This window comes from Camponotus floridanus, unplaced genomic scaffold, assembly GCF_003227725.1.
Source record: "Camponotus floridanus strain SB8 unplaced genomic scaffold, Cflo_v7.5 scaffold8, whole genome shotgun sequence".
In the NCBI taxonomy this organism is placed as follows: Eukaryota; Metazoa; Arthropoda; class Insecta; order Hymenoptera; family Formicidae; genus Camponotus; species Camponotus floridanus.
The window spans coordinates 1,494,975-1,513,939 of record NW_020229849.1 but is presented as its reverse complement, the minus strand read 5'-3'; the positions used below and the strand labels follow the sequence as shown (position 1 = coordinate 1,513,939).

General features: G+C 34.4%; 1 protein-coding gene across 3 annotated transcripts in view; it reads left to right on the top strand.

Annotated features, from left to right (window-relative positions):
- Positions 1-3,740: 3,740 nt before the first annotated feature.
- Positions 3,741-18,965, top strand: part of LOC105250816 (protein held out wings) — a 50,980-nt gene continuing 35,755 nt past the window's right edge. For all 3 annotated transcript variants that reach the window (XM_011257110.3, XM_011257109.3, XM_011257108.3), the window contains exon 1: positions 3,741-4,838. In XM_011257110.3, coding sequence (XP_011255412.1) covers positions 4,712-4,838 — 127 coding nt within the window. In that variant the 5' untranslated portion in view covers positions 3,741-4,711. The remainder of the gene's footprint in view (positions 4,839-18,965) is intronic.

The following is an 18,965-nucleotide window of genomic DNA, read 5'->3' as shown; positions in this document are numbered from 1 at the left end:
CGACACACAACTGTTTATGATTCTGATAAATTCCATGAATATTTTCGAATTTTAGATATATTCATTGGGAAATAACTTTTACCAAAAAGTGACTTTGTTTTTTAATTGATTTATTTAGCTGTTTTGAATTAATTAAGATCAATCAGTTTATCATCTTTCTGTGCTTCATATATAAGCCGTTTATTTTGAAAATGGCCTAAGTCCATTTGTCAATTATTTTTTATTATTATTTTTTTTATTTTTAATTTTATTGAAACGCAAACTCTTAAATATCTCAATTTAAATATAAATGAACTTAGGTCACTTTCAAAATAAACGGCTTATATATATTCATATTATTCAGGTGCATAAGCGTCATTTGTGAGACTCAATTGTATCTTTGTAATTCAAGCTATCTCGACTCGAGGCATTTAAACATTTTGCAATCGTGTGTACTCTCTTTATAGTGACTTGTAAGAACAAGCTGGCGGAAAACACGCATTGTTGAGAGCATTAATTGTCTATGATTATTTCGCAATGATATTTCTATCGGTGTTTTAGCTGAGAAAAAGTTGCAGTAACACACTTCATATATAGGGTGTCCCATTTTAATGTCCCATCCTAAATAACTTTCTTATTTTTAATTTTAGAAAAAGATGTTTTAGACCAAAGTTGTATGGTTTCTAGGGGGACATAAGATGGTGCCATTAGTTTGACCTTGAAGAGTCACATGAAGGTCATTTTGAATTTCTTAAATGGAACACCCTATATATTTTTGCATATTCTTGTAACTTATCTCGCGAGCTTTCCAAAACACTATAAAGATTTTTTCATGAAGTATTTTTCGAGTTATGAGGCTCATTTCTTAATTTTACATAAATAAAATGTCATACATAAACCATAAAATATCTTGCAAAATATTCATTTTTTGATTATCTTACCTTAATATTTTTATGTACAAAATAATAAGAGGAATCAATTGGTGTAAAAGAAGTACATAGTTGTTTCTAAGAAAAAATATGGAATTGTTAATTGCAAATTAGATATTTTTTTTTAAAAAACAACTATGTTTTCTTTACACCAATTGATTCCTCTCATTATTTTGTACATAAAAGTATTAAGATAATCGAAAAATGAATATTTTACAAGATATTTTATGGTTTATGTAAAATTAAGAAATGATTTCAAGCCTCATAACTCAAAAAATACCCCTAAAAACCATATAACTTTTGTCTGAGACATCTTTTTCTAAAATTAAAAATAAGAAAGTTATTTGGGGATAGGACATTAAAATGGAACACCCTGTATTGGTTTATATAAATTCGATATAAAAATATGCTCTGCTAACATATTTATGAAATAAGTTTGTAATAAAATTTCTAGTGATAAAATGCGAATTATTTGTTACAAGTAGACTATTTACATAATGATTTTTGAAAAATAATTACTTCCATCGATCTCCGTTAAACTATTTTATCTTTATTTCTAATTCTTCGTTTGCAATATTTCTTCGGATATATGTCTCAAAATGGAAAAAAATTAGATTAAAAGAAAACAATTATACGTAAAATATATTTAGCTGGATCGCTGAAAACAATACGTATTTTATTTATATAAAGAAGCTGGTAAAAAAGAATCACGTTACATGGCCTTGCAATGTCACTAATTTGAAGGTATCGAGATTAAATATTTGTCGTCTGAAATTAGTGATCCTCTCTGAAAAGAAAAGAAAAAAGATTAAGATTTAAGATTCTCTCAGCTAAACGTTGCCAATTTATATATCGTTAACATGTATAAATTGACGACATAGATAAACACGCGTTCGCAGATATTTACCTTGTACGTTTCACGCTTCAAGCATAGCGGTCGGCGCGTATCGAAAAAATGGATAGGTAGGTAGAGAATATTAATTATGCATTCCAAGACACGCCGCTCCGAGATCGTAACAAAGTTGCGCGCCACCGATGTTGATGTAATGCACCGATCTCGTTGGGAAAGGCCGATTGCGCACTCGGAATATATCTCCCGTGTGGTCCATTTTTTTTTCTCTCTACTTCCACGAACGCGCGACGTTCCTAGGAGCGGCTTCCTGCGGCCTTTGCAAAGACGATTACTATTAGCGTAAAGGCAGCGTACTTCTTTTCCCATTAATCCCTCGCGTTATTCATCCTCGAAGAGTCGCGCCAAGCTTGCATCTGATTTTGACAACCCGCGAACGACAAGTTTCAACGTTGCGCGGCTCGTCAGCTGGGCGCGCGTGTCATCGCGTGCGAGATCCCGAGCCAAGATTAAAAATTGTAATTGGAGACCCGTGGCAATGTACGGCTCGCCGGAAAGATTCGGGAGTAAATCTCTCCCCTCCGGGTGCGTTTCGCGCCAAGATTCCGAAGAAGAGAGCGACACGACGTTAAGGATGTTTTGTACCTATTTTCAAAATATTGAGAATTTAATGAAAATTGTACAGAATGTCCTCACATATGTTTAGAATCTTCAGTAGAATTTTTAAATCGATTCACTAAAGCGTTGACAAGTTACAAGGATTTTAATTTGCACCGAATTAATACATATGTTCTTATGGGAAACGTGTAACCACGTCGATTCAAATGACGAAAACACATGGAAATAATATTCATTTGTTGAAAATTTGCAAAAGTTTAGATACAGAGGAAATATTTGGTCAAATAATATTATACAAGTACTAACTGGTTAAAAAGGTATTAAATATAATTCAATCAAGTTAGCCACGTATCTGTCACAAGTGGCGAAATTCTCTGCCAAAAATTAATCATTTCGATTAAGGATATTTTGTATCTATTCTCAAAATATTGAGAATTTAATGAAAATTGTACAGAATGTCCTTACATATGTTTAGAATCTTCAGTAGAATTTTTAAATCGATTCACTAAAGCGTTGTGACAAGTTACAAGGATTTTAATTTGCACCAAATTAACATATGTTCTTATGGGAAACGTATAATCACGTCGATTCAAATGACAAAAACACATGGAAATAATAGTCAGAATTTGTTGAAAATTTGCAAAAGTTTAGATACGGAGAAAATAATATTATACAAGTATTAACTGGTTAAAAAGATATTAAATATAATTCAATCAAGTTAGCCATGTATCTGTCACAAAGCGAAATTCTCTGGCAAAAGTTAATCATTTCCGTTAACAAAATTCAGAATATTTCAATAAAAACGCAATAAATATTAAAAAATACATCTCTGCACTGTAGCTAAGATCAAATTGTATATTCCACACAATTTCTTCCTCAAAATACATCAAAAATGGATATATTCGTCAATATTAATTTTCAGCTACTTTTTGCTGGGATTGTACATACAAAACATCCTTAAACGTAAATTAGAATGGATATCCTGTAAGATTATCCGCGAAGGATTCGCCAAGAGGGAAAAGGACGGGACAGCGTCCCTACGCATATTCATGGAGAGCATAAGAAGGGGGGAGGGAGGAATGTATTAACGTGGGCCTGAATTATCCGACTCTGCAACGCGATGGTATATGGCGTGTATATCCGTCTCTCTCTCTCTCTCGTTCTCGCTCTCGCTCTCTCTCTCTCGCCGCTAGCGCATACGCAGAGGCCGTATATGGTAGTGGGCGGTAGACACGGAGACGGAGCGAGATGCGCGGGGGCGGAGGAATCGCGCATGCGCGCGCGGACTCGATCTTCGGCCCGGCTCGGCCGGCTTCGGCTCGGCCCAGCGCATGCGCGCATGCACAGACGCGCGGGCGGTGCGATCAGTAGATCTGAGAATTCCGTAGCGCGCGTACTTACCTCCGGATCCCCTCGCGATCTCCGCATTCCGATTTATAACCGCCTCACGAAGCGCAAGCGAGCGGCGAGAGAGAGAGAGAGACGCACGCGCGATTCATCTATGCACAATTAACTCTCTCTCTCTCTTTCTCTTTGCCCCTTTATCCCATCTTCTCCCCGTTTTCTCCTCCCCCCCCCTCTCTCTCTCCCATCGTCCGTCGATCGTTCTATTTATCTTGGACGCTCCGTCTCTCTCTCTCTTGCTCTTTCTCCTTCTCGCCTCCCTCTCCTTCCCACCCTTCCATCGCTCCGCGTCGCCTTCTCGCGATCTCGCGCGTTCACCAGTTGCGGGATCGTTTTCTAAAAACGTAATAGTCAACTGTGCGCCTTCCAAGAGAAGAGGAGACAATCGGAGTCGACGAAAGCGAGAAGCTCAAGGAAAAAGGGAGACCCTCGGCGACTGGAAAGAGCCAGAGGCCAGTTTCACATCGCTGGAGAGAAGAGGAGAAATCAAAAAAAATCCGGACGACTTTACGACTCTCTCGGAGGAGCGCGCGATCCCTCTCCGCTTCCTCCTTTCTTCCCCCTCTCTTCCTTCCACTCACCGCACCACCATCCCTTCCACTCGCTGCGCCGTCATCCCTTCCACTCGCCACGCCGCCTCCCTCCCGCTTGCCGCGTCGCCTCCCCTCCCGCGCCTCGCGTTCCGGCTCTCTTCTTCGAACGCTCTTTCGTCAGTACGTCTCCGCCCGTCCGTGCCCGTGTGTTCTCCCGAAGAGAGAACGATTCCGTCCGTTCGACACCGCGCCGCGCGCACCGTCGTGTGGCCCGCTCGCGCTCTCTCTCTCTCTTTCTCTCTCTCCCTTTCTCTTTCTCTTCGTTGTGATTAAAGCGTGCCCGCGCGCGCCCAACACGCGCCAACATTCGCCATTGAAGCAACCGAGTACAATTTGCGATGTGTGATAATACTAACACGACGACGCAGAGTATAGCGGACTACCTGTCACAGTTGTTGAAGGACCGGAAGCAGCTCGCTGCCTTCCCGAATGTCTTCATACACGTGGAGCGTCTGCTGGACGAGGGTGAGTTTTTTGACAGCTTTCATTTTTTTCCGTTTTCGGGGTCGTTTTACTTTCGCGTATGCCGCTGCTCCAGGGGAGGCTTTCCCTCAGGTGTAGCTAGAGGGAAAATGTTAAGTGCGCGTGTAGGTCGTAAGATGCAAAACTGCGGCGATGCGCCATTTTGCGAGCAATTTTGCGCCCGAGAGAGCCAATTTTTTTATCGCCACGAGTGACGTAACGCGAGCATCGCGTACTCCTCTCGTCGATCTGTCTCGTTATTTATCCTCGCGGATTTTCTCGCTCGGTCGGAGCTTGTGAAATTCGCACTCGAAATATCGCCGATGGAATATCGGTCCCTAATACTGTCGGCGAATTTCTGCGCCGGGAATGAAGCTTATATAGGGTGTCGTGGAAATTTCAGCCTCAATTTTTATCAAGCTTGATTTAAGATCCTTAACGCGTTGCAGATATTTATGTGTTTCTCGTTTTCGTGAGACGTTTTCTCAATTTTGACGACGTGTTCTTTTTAAAGGTACAAACGATACACCGTTAATCGACTTGACTCCATTTCACGGTACACGTATTGCGAAAGCGACACGGCCTCCCCGCTTATTGCGTTTAGGAACGCGCGGAAAACGGCGAAGGAATCTGCCTCTCCCCCGTCGTCTCTCTTCTCCACATCCAGAGGATGTAGAACACCCTGCACGAACGTCGTGTGTGTACATTTTCGCGACCCTTCCACGTGTACGATCGCCTTATCCGCTCCTTTCGCTATCGCGACGCGTGTATGTCACGTGGCCGGCGCGCAGCGGCGTGCTTGTTCGCGAGGAAAAAAGGGGGAAAGAAATGTAACGCGAAATAGGAACCACAAGGAAGCTTTTGAGCGTCGTCAGCGAAAAATCAATTTATAATCGAGCGCACAATTTGTACTCGAGCAATTTATTTTCCGCAAACGGATTAAATATCGAGGAAAAAATACGTGCGAATTTGTGTACGCAGGAAAAAAGGACACTCTTGTTTTGAAAATATATTTAGTCTTGATATGGAAATCTTGAAATGAGATTATATCGCGTTAATTCAAGAAAAATATAATTGTTTACTTGAATGAAGTCATTTTATTCAGTTCAATCGAGAAAAATATATTCTTATGATTGAAGATTTAATTTTCTCGAATGGAAAAGAAACAATGTTGGGTAGAAAATAACATTCTTAAATCAAAGATTATAATTTTTTGAAAGGAGAATTAAATAATTATATATTATTGAGGTGACAATTGCAGTAATCAAATAAGACTATAATATTGTTAAAATTTAAAATTATTAAATTCTTCTAAAATTAAAAATTCTAAAATTAAAAATTATTAAATTCTTCTAAGAAGCTTATAAATTGTTGCGTATATACGAAACAATGAATGCGTTAGTTTAAGTATATAAATTTTGATTTGACATTTTTTTTCTATGTATAAATATATAAATTCAGCACACAGAAAAAAAGGATATTATTGTTTTGAAAATATATTTAGTTTTGATATGGAAATCTTGAAATGAGATTATATCGCGTTAAAGAAAAATATAATTGCTTATTTGAATGAAGCCATTTTATTCAGTTTAATCGAGAAAAATATATTCTTATGATTGGAGATTTAATTTTCTCGAATGGAAAAGAAACAATGTTGAATAGAAAATAATATTTTTAAATCAAAAATAATATTTTTTAAATAATATTTTTAAATATTTATAATTTTCTTAAAGTAGAATTAAATAATTATATATTCTCGAGGCGACAATTACAATATTAAAATAAGATTATGATATCGTTGAAATTTAAAATTATTAAATTCTTCTAAAAAGATTATAAATTGTTTTGCGTAACAATTTATACGAAACAATGAACGCGTTAATTTAAGTATATAAATTTTAACTTGACACTTACTTTTTTTCTGTGTAAAATGTCAAATTATGAGATTAGCAAAGATGAATATTTTGCGAAAAGTCACGCTTGCTCTTTTTTCTTTCTTTTTTTTTTCTTTCTTTCTTTTCTTTTTTTTTAAGCGAACCGATGTTTGCGAGATACTACTACGTTTCTCATTACATGGTATGGAAGTTGCGGTAGATAGATAGGTAGTTTTGCATCTGACATTTATGACAGTCGCTTCTAATAGCGGTGCAAAATATAACGTACACAAAGAGAACTTCTTCGGACGTTCATACTTGTGATGTCATGCGTATACGATAAATATCAAGGATTCGTTCTGTTGAAAATAATCCCCAGGAGATTACTTTGTAACTTTGTTTTCCTCTTTTCACAGAAAGACAGATTTTTTTTGTCAGACAAGATATTTATCTTGCTATCCCGTTTTGCTGCAGATAATCGCATTGTCAAGGATCTAAGGACGATGGTCAACCATTTTCGGTAGCGATCCCTCTATTAACGAATGAATGGCAGACGAGCATTTTTCGGGTTTGACAACCAGTATAATGCTGGTCGACCAACATCGATGATGCGGGACGTTAAATCGGAAGTAGCCTCGGTTACAAAAGGTCCTACCATGCGATTAGTTGAACAAGAACTAACTTTCTCTGTTAACTTTATCGTTGCCGGTCACGAGTTCTCGTTTCGTCACGGTTGTGATTAAGACCTTAAATGCTCCGGGTTTTGTATTCCTCGTGCCAATAGATACTACAAACTCTTACAATCGGCATACGATAATAGTTTGACCTGTCAATGACACAATGCATCCTATTATAATCATCCCTTTCCAAGAAGAATAACCCAAAGATAAAGTGATAGGCAAAGCATGATAAGCGTTATACATATGTTATTCTTCGGATCTTAATCTTTCTATCAATATGTAATTTTTCATCTCTTTCCATCAATGTATGGATACCTAGATATTTTCTGGATATATCGGACTGCGATAATTTTTTTCTAACAGCTGTTACGGGAATATTCTTTCACATTTATATTTTTTCAAATATTCCCGAATACAAAGACTTTTTGTTTTTTTCTTTCGGACAGAAAACATTAACATAAAAATAATATTCACATCTTTGCCTGCACCATTGACATCTGAATAGAAAAAAGGATGTTCTTGTTTTAAAAATATATTTAGTTTTAACATGGAAATCTTGAAATGAGATTATATTGCGTTAATTAAAGAAAAATATAATGTTTGAATAATTGCTTACTTGAATGAAGCCATTTTATATAGTTTAATCGAGAAAAATCTATTTTTATGATTTAAGATTTAATTTTCTCGAATGGAAAAGGAACAATGTTGGATAGAAAATAACATTTTTAAATTCAAGATTATAATTTTCTTAAAGTAGAATTAAATAATTATATATTCTCGAGATGACAATTACAATATTAAAATAAGACTGTAATATTGTTGAAATTTAAAATTATTAAATTTTTTTAGGAAGATTATAAATTGTTGCGTATATACGAAACAATGAACGCGTTATTTTGAGTATATAAATTTTGATTTGACACTTATTTTTTTTCTATATATAAACATATAAATTCAGCACAGAAAAAAAGACATTATTGTTTTGAAAATATATTTAGTTTTTGACATGGAAATTTTAAAATGAGATTATATCGCGTTAATTAAAAAAATATAATCGCTTACTTGAATAAAGCGATTTTATACAGTTCAATCGAAAAAAATATATTCTTATAATTGAAGATTTAATTTTCTCGAATGGAAAAGAAATAATGTTGGATAGAAAATAACATTTTTAAATCCAAGATTATAATTTTCTTAAAGTAGAATTAAATAATTATATATTCTTGAGGTGACAATTACAACATTAAAATAAGACTGTAATATTGTGGAAATTTATTAAAATTATTAAATTTTTCTAGGAAAATTATAAATTGTTGCATATATACGAAACAATGAACGTATTAGTTTAAGTATATAAATTTTGATTTGACATGGAAATCTTGAAATGAGATTCTATCGCGTTAATTAAAGAAAAATATAATTGCTTACTTGAATGAAGCCATTTTATACAGTTCAGTCGAAGAAAATATATTCTTACGATTTAAGATTTAAATTTCTGGAATGGAAAAGAAACAATGTTGGATAGAAAATAACATTTTTAAAGATCCAAGATTATAATTTTCTTAAAGTAGAATTAAATAATTATATATTCTTGAGGCGACAATTACAATATTAAAATAAGACTGTAATATCGTTGAAATTTAAAATTATTAAATTCTTCTCAGAAGATTATAAATTATTGCATATATACGAAACAATGCGTTAGTTTAAGTATATAAGTTTTGATTTGACACTTATTTTTTCTCTGTGTGGGTATCCAAATATTCGTTCATTGATGGAAAAGTAAGTTCGATTTTGACTCGCGAGAAACTTGGAAACTTGGCGTATTATCTCATCCAAATACTTGCGTATTTATTCGCGCCGCACATGTGCGTATTTTCGGAATCGATAAGCGACACGAATCGGCGCGAGTGAAAGGAACGCGCGTAGCGTGCGTAAATATTTATTTGTCGCACACATATCGGTCACGATGGCAAGATTGGCCGATCATTTTGTTATCGTCGAATAGGCGCGCGATATTGCGAGGTGATGTTGTTTTGATCGAAACCGAAGGCGAGGATAGGCGAATCCGAGAAAAGACGCGGAAAAGACGCTGACCTCGTACCGCCTCGTAAAACCGCTTTATGGGTACTCTTGATATAAGCCTTCCCCTCTCTCCCAATCTCCCTCCCCTGAACTCTCGATACACCGTTCACCAGATCTCCGCGAACCTGTTCTCGAAGAATAAATCTCCGCGTAAATAAACGATTCATAGAGACGTTCGAGAATTTCTTTTTCCTTTTCTTTTTTTTTTTTTTTTTTAACTGAGTGCATGTGGAATCTGTGCCTTTAACACGCACTTATGATAAATTGACGCTTATCGTTGGATAAAGAAAAAAACTAGCATTCCATCGCGCGGCTACGGCTTTTGATGTAATCCACTACACTGAGGAAAAAATTATGTTGAAATAAAAAAATTTTAGTTAACTCAAGAAAGCTATTTATTCGGTGGATACTCATCACGTATTTACTTGTATTCAAAACGTCTGTTTGCTTAAGTTAAGTATTTATTTACATATGCTTAAAAAATTATAATTTTTAATTTTAAATATTTTTATATTTTAATTTTACAAAATATTTATTAAAATGCATTTTTTATTCCCGAAAATTTAAAATTTTTTAATTTTAAAAAATAATATATTTAATTTGATAAATTATAGTGTATATTTTACGAAAATAGTATTTAAATATAAAATATATATAAATGAAAATAATATACTTACTTAATATAACATGCATATTTAATTAAAATTAAATGCTTTTGCTTAAATGAAATAAACAATTCCTTCCATTTAGAGCAAAAGTTTGAAAAAAACAAATTTATTTGATTCAAAAAAATTTTTCCCTCAGTGTACCTTTTATGCGATAATGTAACGAGATTATCCTTGTCTGAATTATTTCATATTTATGAGAAGACGCATGAAAAAAGTTTTAATTATCTAAGGAAAGAAATTTGCAAAGAGCGAGATAAAATTGTCGATTGTAACATTTTCTCGTGATTTGCCCTTCACGATCTTCTTCTCGAGTAACTTGGATTAACGGTAATTTATCGAATGAATTATACATCACGAAGGAGCAGTTGGACTCTAAGGACGTGGCTCGATTCGGCTTTGGAAAGTCAAGAGAAAGCTGGGTCCGCTCGTTTTGTTTTACGCGCTGGAAAGCAATGTTATCTACATTGCATACTCACGAGAGAGACTTGTTAATCTCGCGTATGTCGCGAATATCGTAAATCTATATTGTACAATATTGTAAGAATTTTTTGAAATAAGGAGAGGAAAGAGTGGGTGGCTTTACCTTATTTCAGAAAATAGCTAAATAGTAATCAGTGTTAATTATTCTTGCCTAAACAGCGTGAATTATATCTTTTTATTGTCAAAAAAAATATTATCATCATTTTCAATCAAAAGAAACTTTAGAAATTTTTTAAAAATTTTATAAAACGATCTTATACCGGGTGTCAGGGCAATCTCTTCCCCAAAAAAAAGCTCTTGTAGCTTACCTCGAGAGCTTTTCAAAACATTATAATAAAGTATTTTTAGTAAGTATATTTATGAGGCTTGAAATAATTTCTTAATTTTACATGAATCATAAAATATCTAGTGAAATATTCATTTTTCGATCTTATCTTAATACTTTTATGTAGAAAATAATGAAGAGGAATCAATTGGCGTAAAGAAAATGCATAATTGTTTCGAAGAAAACATATGTAATTCGTAATTAAAATTACATATTTTTTTTATTAAGCTACAAGAATTTCTTTTGGGAAGAAATTGCCCTGTATAAGATCGTCTTATAAAATAAGATGTTAAAAAAATTTCTAAATCTTCTTTTGATTATCTATATTTTCTCTTTCTCCATCTCCTTAACGAGATTCTTGAAAATAACACGTTAGCAAGAAATTTAAAGCCTATCATTAGGAAATTTGTGTTAGTGAGGAAAGTAAATTGAAGGCGATTATTTATCATTGGAATTCCTGGGAATCTTTAAATATCGATTAACGCTAATAGTCCCAATGAAACTGTATGATAGTAAAACTTGTCTAATGAACGATGCGTCAGGCGATCGATCGCTTGTCCTCGTCGGTCGCGACTTTTCTCTCTGTCATGTGCCGCGTGACGTTTCCCCGGGGAGGTTGAGAGACACTGTCGCCGGTGCTTGTCCGGGCATCTACGGTTGGTTTTTACAATTGTACGACGCGGCATGTGGAAAGACGCGGGAGCTCTCGCCTTTCGTAATGATTCTCATAGTGATGCACTCGAGAGGGCGGCCGACGCGTTCAAACGCGCTCTATTTCCATCGGGACTGTGTAACGAGGTTTTCTCGGTGACCTAGTGGCGTGAATAGAATTCGTCGCCAAGTGCGCCCGTCCTTTCGAAATTGTTTCGTCGAAACTTGGAGTGCGCCCGATTTTGACTTTAGCGGATTACTCGACGTGACTAATCGTCGTAACCTTCGGAAAAGAGACTTCTTAACGCGATACGCAGATTAAGAGGACGCTCAAACGTCTTATCAGCGTCGTCTTTTTGGAGAAAAAAAATTCCAATGACATTCTTTCGATATAAGAAGAGCCTTGCTTACTTTGCACTGAGAAAAAATCTGGTTGCATTAATTAGAATTCTGGTAGATTCAACCAGTATGTCTGTTGGAAAATGGACGAATCAGAATTTTTGTAAGAATTACCAGATGAATCTGATTAATTTCTTCCTTTTAAATTTATCAAATTTTCTGATTAATAATACTAAACTCTCCAGCACCAACTCGTCTAAAATTTTTTCCATCTAATCTCAAAAGTCTGTTTAATATTCTGAATTCCAACAAGATTATTGGATAAATTTAATCTAGATTATTGAATAAATTATTTTAAATTCAGTTTGTTAGAAATTAAACTGATAAACAATGCACTGAGAAAAAAATCTGGTTGCATTAATTAGAATTCTGGTAGATTCAAGCAATATGTCTGTTGGAAAATGGATGAATCAGGATTTTTGTAGGAATTACCAGATGAATCTGATTAATTTCTTTCTGTTAAATTCACCAAATTTTCTGGTTAATAATACTAAACTTCCCAGCATCAAGTCGTCTAAAATTTTTTCCATCTAATCTCAAAAGTCTGTTTAATATTCTGAATTTCAACAAGATTATTGTATAAATTCAATCCAGATTATTGAATAAATTATTTTAAATTCAGTTTGTTAGAAATTAAACTGATAAACAGTGATGCAAGAAGAGGATGCAGCTCAAACACACACAATCAGAGGGCTAGCGTCCTCTTTCTGGCACTACTGCTCGTAAGAGAAAAAAAATATACTTTGGATTTAATGTTAATATTACTTTATATACATTTCATGACAAAAATTGAATACGAGTTAAGAGCGGCAAGCAAAGAAATTAATGTAACAAGAAATTTTATAGATCTACCAGAAAATACTATCCAAATCCTTATAGTAAAATCTATTAAAAATTGTAGTTATAAAAAATCGAGTCTTATCATGATAACTAGAAATTCTTGTTTGATTTAACTAAAATGTTTTCAATCATATACGTCTTATTGATACAATCAAACGATTTTTCTCAGTAGTGTAGGTTTATCTCTTTCTCAGTAGTGTAGGTTTATCTTCCAAAGAGTATATATATATATATATTTTTTTAAATAGAACGAATGCTGAGATGATTGTTGTTAAGCTGACAAACATTTCTCACGTTCGAGCTTATGAATTCGCGTCGAGTCTAATTTACACGGTGAATGGAACGCGAGGAAGTAATTTCAAATTCGAAAGCTTGATGGAGGGGCACTCGGATGAAAAATGGAGAGAACGTTTGCTTCTCGCAAATGCACTCGGAAATATACGCAATCGCGACACACTGCTAGCGTTTCTAGCCACTAATTGCCTACCGTCGTGATGTATATACGTGCCGCGTGCAATTCCTTATGGGAAAAGGCAACGAAGCGTGAGCAGGGACAGTACGACATTAATGACGGACATTACCGCGACGGCAATAAAGTTTGCCTCGATTAATCGTACTGTAAAAGGTACTGCGAAAATCGTTAGAGAAACAAACTTGAAATAATATACCAAAGTGTCATTTTTTTTTTGACTCATCGATATCGAACGTTCCACCCTCTTGCCCAATTTTTCGGAGAATACGAAGAAACTTTCGCTTCTACACAATTTTTCGACATTTATTACGCATAAGAAGAATAATATATTAATGTCGCCTGCGCGCGTGCGAAAGAATGGAAGAATCCGGAGACCTGTCAAAAACAGCTGATCGATCATAAGGTGTCGATGAAGAGAGAGTCTTGTTTGTGTGGCCCGCGATTCGACCGATCGGAGCCATCGCTAACCGGACTCGGTCTTCGACCCCCTTCTCTCTTCCATCGCTACCTCTCTCCGTTCCTCTCGTCCTTGCTCGCCCCTCCCGTATCTTCATCGGCGGCCGCATTCCTTCTCTTGAACGGCGAAGCCGCGTCGGGAGCTTCGGCTCGCCTTGCCTTGCCTTGCCTCGCCTCAACTCGAGTCGGAGTCGACTCGACTGTACTCGATTTGACTCGCTTCGTTTCGTCTTGCCCGCCTCATCTCGTCTCATCTCGTCGCGCCTTGTCTTGCCTCGCTTCGCTTTGCCTCGCCTCGTCTCGCTCTCGGGCTCGCTAGCGATCCGAGGATCATAACTCGCGCGTTAGCTCGGAGTAGCATCGGTTCTCGAAGACTGATGTCCAAGTTGGAGCCCGCGTTGCGCCATTGATGGAGCCGCATCAGGAATTCCCGCTATATCGAATACACGTTTCGAAAATATATTGGCTGAAAAATATAATTAAGGAGATAACATTGATTGACTTTTCATATTATCGATTAGTAAATTCTCGATGCAAAGTTGAAATTGAAATTTTATAAAATTAAACAAAAATTTGTAGGTTCGAATAAAATTTATTCGAAATTAATCTAGGATTTTGTATTCTCTTCTTGTAAGAAAAAGAGGTTAATCACAGTACCTTATCTGTTATTATCGTCATTTACTTAAAAAGTAGACATTTGACATTCTTTTCGAAGACGACATTGTTTCGAAATTAATCCAAGAATTTATAATAAAAATTCGAACCGATAATTAATTTCTAAAAATTAATTATTTTATAATATTATATAATTTATAATTTATAATATTATATCATTAATATATATTGTTAATATATATTATTATATATTGTTAATTTAATTAATAATTAATTTTTAAAAATACAAATTAATATTTTTATATTTTATTACAATATTATATTAATGCATCATACAATATTGTTCTAATGCAGTTTTTTTTCAATAATACACAGGAAAAAATAAGTGTCAAATCAAAACTTATACTTAAATATACTTAATACTTATATATACTTATGTATAGTTAAATTAACATGTACAATATTTATACTTATATATACTTAAATTAACATGTTTATTGTTTCGTATATACCCAACAATTTATAATCTTCCTAGAAGAATTTAATAATTTTAATTTTCAACAATATTATAGTCTTATTTTAATATTGTAATTATCACCTTAAGAATATCTAATTATTTAATTCCACTTTAAGAAAATTATAATCTTGGATTTAAAAATGTTATTTTCTATCCATTGTTTCTTTTCCATTCGAGAAAATTAAATCTTCAATCATAAGAATATATTTTTCTCGATTGAACTGTATAAAATGGGTTCATTCAAGTAAGCAATTATATTTCTCTTTAATTAACGCGTTATAATCTCATTTCAAGATTTCCATTCAAGTAAGCAATTATATTTTTCTTGAATTAACGCGATATAATCTCATTTCAAGATTTCCATGTCAAAACTAAATATATTTTCGAAACAAGAATGTCTTTTTTTCTGCGTACAACAATAGAGAGATTTTGTTTTCTTTCGGTTGGATACATGACAGTTAGGTGTCAGGTACAAGATTTATTTTGAGGAGCACAGTGGCAATCGAGTTAATGAACGTCCGGCGAGAGAACCTCAGAGAGCGACCGCAAACGACAATATCGTGACGAAACGAGCCGACGTGCTCGCGCTCATTCGTGACTGCAATGAAAATTTATGTCGTGCTATCATTTATGAACGATCGAGGCAAAGGTTAAGCGCGACACGTCGCGCAAAGACCTACGATCGATAGATCGCCTTATGTACGCGCCACACCCATCGCGAACGTGTCTAAAGTTGTTCGCAACGTTATATCGCGAGGCAAGATACATCAAACTATAATAATATATATACGTATGTCTCTCTATTTCTCTCTTTATTTACGCTATTAAACGTGTATGAGAAGCTTGAAAATATCCGTCGATGGATCGTGAGTCGTGTGACTTAATAATAGCTGATATCATTTAGTAAGCGCATATTTTTCATCGTCGTAGGCGCAACTTGTTTGAAACTCGTTGCATAACGAAACCGTGGTGGATATAGGCCGATTATTTGCTCGAGTCGAAGCTGAACGACTATTATTTATAAAAAAATTAAATTAATTTAAAAGTGGTTATAAGATATAAATCAAAAATTAAAAATAAAATATTTACCGCCTATTTATTTTTGATTTATTATTTATAATTTATTTATCGTTCGGATTCGGTAAAAATGGTCGAGAGAAAACGCGGGGGTTATCTCCCCTTTTTATGAATTTTTTAATTGTAATATGGAAAGTAAGAAACAGATTTTTCATCATCTTCGTCTCGCTGTCATATGCTAGTTTCTCTATCTCTCATGTCGTTAATATAAACCATTATCTCTGAAAACTTTAATCTGTTATTATCGTTGAAGGTGACAAAATATGAGCGATAAGATTTTTACATTTGCAATTTAATATCGATATTCGTAGTAACCTACTCTTTAGCATTTTACTGGGATAAGAAATAAAACCCGAATGACTAGAGAAAGATATATCCCGACTTACGAGGTAACTTTCCAACGAATGTACATAGTTGTTGACTACAGAAAATGTATGATCAAACAATCTCTCGCGTTGCAACAGGAAAATCGCATCCGAAGAAACGATCACGAGATCATATATAATTATAAAAAAAAATTTATCCTCATAAAGAATCTTTTGCGATACAAAAAGACAGCATTTTATCGGCGAAAAAAATGACTCGATAACGATATTGGCTTCTTTTTTTATCTCGATTACTACTGCTCAATCATTTTTATTACACAGAAAAAAAGAAGATTCTTGTTTTGTAAATGTATTCAATTTTAATATAAAAATCTTGAAATGAGATTATATTGCATTAATTAAAGAAAAATATAATTGCTTACTTGAATGAAGTCATTTTATATAGTTCAATCGAGAAAATATATTCTTAGAATTGAAGATTTAATTTTCTCGAATGGGAAAGAAACAATGTTGGATAGAAAATAATATTTTTAAATTAAAGATTATAATTTTCCGAAAGTAGAATTAAATAATTATATATTCTTGAGATGATAATTACAATATTAAAATAAGACTGTAATATCATTGAAATTTAAAATTATTAAATTCTTCCAAGAAGATTATAAATTGTTTTGCGTATATACGAAACAATGAACGCGTTAGTTTAAGTATATAAATTTTGATTTGACACTTATTTTTTTTCTATGTATAAATATATAAATTCGGCACACAGAAAAAAAGGACATTCTTGAAAATATATTTAATTTTAATATGGAAATCTTGAAATGAGATTATATTGCGTTAATTCAAGAAAAATATAATTGCTTACTTGAATGAAGCCATTTGATATAGTTCAATCGAGAAAAATATATTCTTATGATTGAAGATTTAATTTTTTCGAGTGGAAAAGAAACAATGTTGGATAGAAAATAATATTTTTAAATCAAAGATTATTTATTTTCCGAAAGTGGAATTAAATAATTATATATTCTTGAGGTGACAATTACAATATTAAAATAAGACTGTAATATCGTTGAAATTTAAAATTATTAAATTCTTCCAAGAAGATTATAAATTGTTGCTTATATATGAAACAATCAACGCCTTAAGTTTAAGTTTAAGTTTTGATTGGACGCTTATTTTTTTTCTGTGTGCGTTTAATTATTTATTAACGCGATATTTGCAAAAATTTTGTTGTCGATGCAAAATACGATCTGAAAATGACAGAATTATTTATTAAAATAAAATGTGGAAAATTAGGTTGTATATATATAATGTGTATGTGTCTATTAATCGTGATCCAAGATATAATTACGACTCCTTGCGAGATGATTGCATATGCGAGTACTCATTCGCAGGAATCGCGGTCGGCAACCTAATATTTGCGTCCCAACCGAGATATCATTTTGGAACTGATCCGAAATATAGGTCTCGTTTCCGTGCCAACAACGTGCCTTCGTAATCCCGGCATAGTTGATGTCCGCGATCTCATGAAACGGAAACCGCGATATATTTCTGAAACGCGTGGGGTGTAAAGTCTAAGAAACTCAAACGAACAAGTTCGCTTATTCCCAACTATTATAAACTTTCAAACTGTTTAATAAAAATCCCACCATATTTTCCATACTCTTTTTTTCCTATTTTTATCTTGTTATTAAATAATAATTAAAACGCAACGATATAAAGATATTTTCAAAACTCGTGGGACGAGATGAAAGATAAAATTGTGGCGCTCCTCTCTTGTGGATATCTGAAAAAAATGAATATCCATGAAGAAGGAGAGGAGGAGATGAAGCGGAATGTGTCTTGGATCGAGGATCGCGATCGAGAATCTCTCGTCGGGTCAGAGAGAGGCGCGGCAACCCTGGCGGAGAATCATTGAGAACGGCTCATCCTGTTTCGTCGTCTCGGGGCTTTTTTCGGCATCGACTTCTCTTTCCGTAAGTGTTCTCTCCTCTCCTCTCTTACCCGTGGAAGAGAGCGACTCCCTCGTGCGCGCGCCCAACAACGGCGTTTCTCCACACTTCTAAATAAGGAAATGCCTACGCTTCTCCTCCGCCTCCGCCATCGTCGATTGTCGCACGTTTCTCGCATACACACGCGCACGGTTCTTAACCCATTTAACCCCGCAGCTCCATTTTTGGATCGATGAACATCCATTCCGTTGATCGATGAAAGTGGGAAGAGTCGAGAGTGTTGTTTCTTCTGTTGTTGGAAATTTTTATTCGACTCCTCGATTTCCTGTCGGTACGTTTTCATTTCGAAAAAAAATCTGAATGTTTCGGAGTAATTGTACACTGAGAAAAAAATCTGGTTGCATTAATTAGAATTTTGGTAGATTCAACCAGTATGTCTGTTGGAAAATGGACGAACCAGAATTCTTGTAGGAATTATCAGATGCATCTGATTAATTTTTTTCTGTTGAATTTACCAAATTTTCTGGTTAATAATACTAAATAATAATATTAAACTCTCCAGCACCAAGTCGTCTAAAATTTTTTCCATCTAATCTCAAAAGTCTGTTTAATATTCTGAATTCCAACAAGATTATTGGATAAATTCAATTCAGATTATTGAATAAATTATTTTGAATTCAGTTTGTTAGAAATTAAACTGATAAACAGTG